General features: G+C 42.7%; 1 protein-coding gene across 1 annotated transcript in view; it reads right to left on the bottom strand.

Annotated features, from left to right (window-relative positions):
* The window catches only part of MAPRE1 (microtubule associated protein RP/EB family member 1), a 36442-nt gene extending 32660 nt beyond the window's left edge, over positions 1-3782 (bottom strand). The window contains exon 1 of the mRNA XM_014590225.2: positions 3639-3782. Within this exon, the coding sequence (XP_014445711.1) occupies positions 3639-3759 (121 nt within the window). The 5' untranslated portion in view covers positions 3760-3782. The remainder of the gene's footprint in view (positions 1-3638) is intronic.
* Positions 3783-5349: the final 1567 nt, after the last annotated feature.

Raw genomic sequence — 5349 nt, 5'->3', positions numbered from 1 at the left:
CAAGATACTAAGACTGGCAAGAGAGAAACGGCAAGTTACCTACAAAGGATATCCCATCAGTCTAACAGCAGACCTCTCATCAAAAACAATGTGAGCGAGGAAAGAATGAGATAAATATACTCAAAGTGTTAAGAGAAAAGCAATTTCAGCCAAGAATACGGTACCCGGCAAGATTATCTTTCATGTGGGAAGAAAAGACAAGAACATTCTCAGATAAATAAAACCTGAAAGAATTTACCAGCACCAGACCAGATCTCTAAGAAGTTCTCAAGGGTGTGCTATATCAGGAAAATTAAATACAGATACATGGAAGTAAGAGTTCAAAAACTAAAAAAGTGGCCAACTTAATTGTAGGGACAAGTCTAGAGTTGAATATTATATCCCAGAATTTGGGGGCTGGCAAGTGGCATGGTGGTTAGGGGCGCTGGACTCCCCCATGGCCAACCATGGTTCAAGTCTCGGACCTGGTGGCTTGCTTTCTCACTTCCTCACTCTGTCTCTCTCTGATCAAACTGGAAAATAACAATGATAATAATAATAAAGTTAAATAAAAATAATTATTTTTTAAAAAAATTATATCCCAGAATTTAATCGGGAAAATTGAACCACAACAGAAGATAAAGTACATGAGACTGATAGGTTCATGCACCTTCCATTTGAACAGATTCCTAACCTGTTTCCTGGCTTTAAGCAAGGTTCCTTAGCATTTTTTTAATTTAAATTAAAACTGGTTTTTTTAATAGTACCAAGTGAACTTACTATTAAAAGTAGTCAGATTATTTAAGAAATTGTGTGATCAATACAATGTGGTTGGGAAAGGAATGAAAGACAGTTGTAGACACCAAAGATAGTGTGAGAGAGGGTGGGAAAGGACAGAGGGTTAGAAAGAGGGGTAAAAAAATTCTAGAAACTAGAAATGGAAAATTTTTGATAATAATATGCATGATTAAGTCACTATGCAATATATTCTGGATAGGAAATCACATTTTGTATGCTGTGATGATGCTTAGGGGAAGAATGTAAATTAAGTTAGAAAAAAGTTTCAGGAAAAAAATATCTATTTGATGACTGCAGTAAGAAATATAGCCCTAGCTAGGTGCTACTTTATAAGATGCCTAAAGTTAGACTTGTGTTCATGGAAATGTAAATATCAGCTGTGTTTGCTATCAAAATATTTAGATTAATTAACATCTTTAGTAATTCAATAAAATGTAGGGGAAAAACAGTATAGAAAACAAACATAGATACCAGAGACAGTGTGGGAGGAGAGTGGGAGATAGCAGAGGGTAAGAGATAGGGAATCAAGGATGGGGGAAAAAAAAGCAAAACATACAGGAAACAAGAAATGGAAAATTATTTGTTGACAATAACATGTATGTTGAAGTGTTTGATTAAGACAATATACAGTGTACTCTGTATGGAAAATCTCATTTTGTATGTTGTAATGATGTATAGTGAATGAATGTAAATAAATAATATATTTAAAAAAAAAAAAAATCTCACACCAGGCATGTGTGCATGTGTGCCCAAAATCCCAAGAGGAGAATGAAGAAGGGATTATGGTGTGGCCATTCCCCCCAGGGGGTGATTTCTCGCTTTCTCTGGTAAGCGCACAGAGCCTAGGAGCAGAAATCTCCCTCTCTAAATAAAAAGTCTTCAGAGGAAGAATAAACTTTATATTGCCCTTTTAAAAAATAATTACCGGGCCAGTGGGTGGTGTGGTGGTAAAGGCACTGGAATTCCCACATGGCCTATCACGGTCCGAATCCCAAACCTGGCGGCTTGCTTTCTCGCTCTTTGTGTCTCTCTCTCTCTCTCTTTCTCTCTCTCTTTCGCTGGCAAAGCTCATGTGAAAAAATAAATAAATAAATAATTCTTTAAAAATTTTTTGAAAAAGAAAATATAAACAGGGACCAGCAGTTGGCATAATGGTTATGTCCCTGAACTCCCATGTAGTCGACCATGGTGGTTAAACACGCATTGGACTCCCACATGGCCGACTGTGGTTCAAGTCCTGAACCTAGTGGCTTGCTTTCTCACTTTCCCTCTCTCGCTCCCTCTTTCTCTGTCTGATCAAAATGAAAAATAACAATAATAAAAAATAAAGTTAAATAAAATAATTCTTAAAAAAAAAAAAAAAAAAAGAGCATAGATGAAAAGTTGGAAATAAACTGCAGGCCTCAGAACACAGCTTCTATAGTGGAAGATAGTGACATGTGGCCAGAAGCATGCTTTTTCTTTTTCTTTTTTTTTTAATAAAGAATTGGCCTTAGGACGTATGTGTTCTTTTTTTTTTTTTCTTTTTTCTTTTTTTTTCTTCGCTATAGGGCGCGTGCGCTCGCCAGACAGACAGAGAGAGACATAGAGACAGAAAGCGAGAAATCACCCCCCAGGGGGGATGGTCACGCCGCAATCCCTTCTCCTCCATTCTCCTCTCGGGATCTTGGGCACGTACGCACACATGCCCGGCGTGAGTTTTAAGCCACCGGGTCCGGGACGCGAACCACGGTCGACTACGTGGGAGTCCAGCGACATAGCCATTATGTTAACTGCTGGTTCCCGGGACGTATGTGTTCTTAAAAGAGAGGGCAGCAGATGGCATGGTGGTTAAGGTGCTGGATACTCCCACGCAGCCGACCATGGTTTGAGTCCCAGACCTGGTGGCTTGCTTAAACACTTTCCCTCTCTCTCTGTCTCTCTCTGGTCAAATTAAAATAAATGAATGAAGGGACCAGCAGTAATGGCTATGTCACTGAACTCCCATGTAGCCAACCACGGTTCAAATCCCGGACCCGGTGGCTTATACTCACGCCAGGCGCGTGTGCGTGCGTGCCCAAGATCCCAAGAGGAAAATGGAGGAGAAAGGATTGTGGCGTGGCCATCTCTCCGGGGGGTGATTTCTCGCTTTCTGTCTGTTTCTCTCTTTCGGGCGAGTGCACACACCCTATAGCAAAAACCTCTCCAAAAAAGTAAATAAATAAATAAATAAATAAATGAATAAATAATTTTTTTGAAAAATGAAAGAGAGACAGGGAAAGTGAGAAATCAACCCCCAAGGGGAATGGCCATGTGAAAATCCCCTCTCCATCTTCATCCTGGGATCTTGGGCACCCAGCATGATTTTCAAGCCACCAGGTCCAAGATTCAAACCACAGTTAGTCATGTGGAAATCCAATGACATAACCACTATGCCATCTGAACATGTTCGTTTTGTAGAGGCTTTTGACTTAGGGCATGTGTGCTTGCTAGAGAGAGAGAGAGAGAGAGACAGTGAGAAGGAAAGTGAGAAATTATCCCCCAGAGGAGGGACACACTGCAATTCCTTCTCCTCCCAGGATCGTGGCCACGCATGCACACACACCCAGCATTGAGCTTCAACCTACCAGGTTCATGACTCAAACCATAGTCAGCCATGTGGGAGTCTACCAACGTAACTGCTATACCCTCTGTGGACCTTGAAGCATGTTCTTTTAAACACAATTATTTTTAAAAGCAAAAAGGGCTGAGAGAAAGAAATGAGGCAATCTAATACAGACCCTGAACCTCTCTGTAAGGCTTAGCAGCCAGATACAGGCTTAGCATGTTCCTGAAGAACCTGCAGGCTTTCCTAGGAAAGTGGTCTGGAGGAGTTCTCTTACCTGAGCACAACTGTTCAATCTTTGTCAGATTCAACTGCAGAGATTCATTGATCCAGGCCAGCATGTCATGTCGACTTAGGTTATCACTAGTGACTGAGGTTGAGTACACGTTCACTGCCATCTTCTACGGCATATGAGAAAGAGAGGACATGTGTTACATTAGGCATGCAAGTGAGAACAAGCACTTCCTAGGGAGACGCCCAGGGCGGACCTGTGGCAACACTCAGTTAAGTCTCATCCTCTTCCCCAAGACACCAAACCAGAGACACTAGGACTCCAGCCCCAAGTCTGGATTTCAGACCTGAAATAAACTGCCCAACCAGCCAGCCGAAAATTTAGTCTCCCCTCATTTTTTGGGTTTCGCAATAGAGTGCATGCACTATCAAGAGAGACAGAGGGAGGGGACCAGCAGTTAACGTAATGGCTATGTCGCTGGACTCCCACGTAGTCGACCGCGGTTTGAGTCCCGGACCCGGCAGCTTAAAACTCACGCTGGCTTCCTCTCTCTCACTCTCACCCTCTGTCTCTCTCTGGTCAAATTAAAAAATAAATGAATGAATAAATAAAATAAAATAAATAATTTTCTCACGCTGGGCGCATGTGCGTGCGTGCCCAAGATCCCAAGAGGAGAATGGAGGAGAAGGGATTGCGACGTGGCCATACCCCCTAGGGGGTGATTTCTCGCTTTCTATCTCTGTCTCTCTCTGTCTGCCTAGCGCCCACGCTCTGTAACAAAAACCTCTCAAAAAAAAGAGAGAGCGAGACAGAGGGAAAGTAAGAAATCACCCGCCCATCGGAGATGGCCGCATTGTAATACCTTGTCCTCCATTGTCCTCTCTAGATTTTGAGCACACACACACAGACCCAGTGTAAGTCTCAACCCCCCAGGTCGGGGATTCAAACAGTACTTGGCCAAGTAGGAGTCCAACAACTTAACCACCATGCCACCTGCTGACCCTAGGCCCCCTCCCCTTTTTAAGTTTTTTTTTGTCTTAGGACATGTGCCTATGACAAAAAGGAGAGACAGGGAGATTCAGAGAGAATAAAGCAAGAAATCTCCCCCTAGGATGAATGACCATACCGCAGTCTCTTCTCTCCCCTCAGTATTTTGGGTGCACGCACACACACACATGTCCTGTGTGATTTTCAAGCTGCTGGGTCTAAGACTCAAACCATGGTGGACCATGTGGAAATCCAGCACCTTAACTACCATGCCACCTGCTGACCCCACAGGCCCCATTTTAATGTGAAAGATATAAAATTTTAAACCATAAAAGGCACTAGTAAAGGGATAAATAATAAGTAAAGGGAGCCTGATGTACAAACAAGAATGTTCTCTATTTAGAAAACAAGTCCACAGAGACGGCAGGTGGCACGGTGGTTAGGGCGTTGGACTCCCACATGGCCAATCACCTGTTTGAATCCTAGACCTGGCAGCTTCCTTTCTCACTCCTCCCTCTGGTGAGTGCATGTGCTCCATAGCAAATTTTAAAATAATAATAAATAAAATTATTCTTAGAAAACAAGTCCAAGGCCAGCAGGTGGCATGGTGGTTAAGCCACTAGATACCACTATTTAAGTACCAAACCCAGTGGCTTGAGAAACACACCAGGTACATGTATGTGCACTGTGCCCAAAATATCAAGGAATGGAAAAGGGACTGTGGCATGGCCATTTCCCGACCCCACGGGGAGTTATTTCCCACTTTCCC

Source organism: Tupaia chinensis, unplaced genomic scaffold, assembly GCF_000334495.1.
Source record: "Tupaia chinensis unplaced genomic scaffold, TupChi_1.0 Scaffold000418_1, whole genome shotgun sequence".
Lineage (NCBI taxonomy): Eukaryota > Metazoa > Chordata > Mammalia > Scandentia > Tupaiidae > Tupaia > Tupaia belangeri.
The sequence above is the reverse complement of the archived record's forward strand: the minus strand, read 5'-3'. Positions and strand labels throughout refer to the sequence as shown.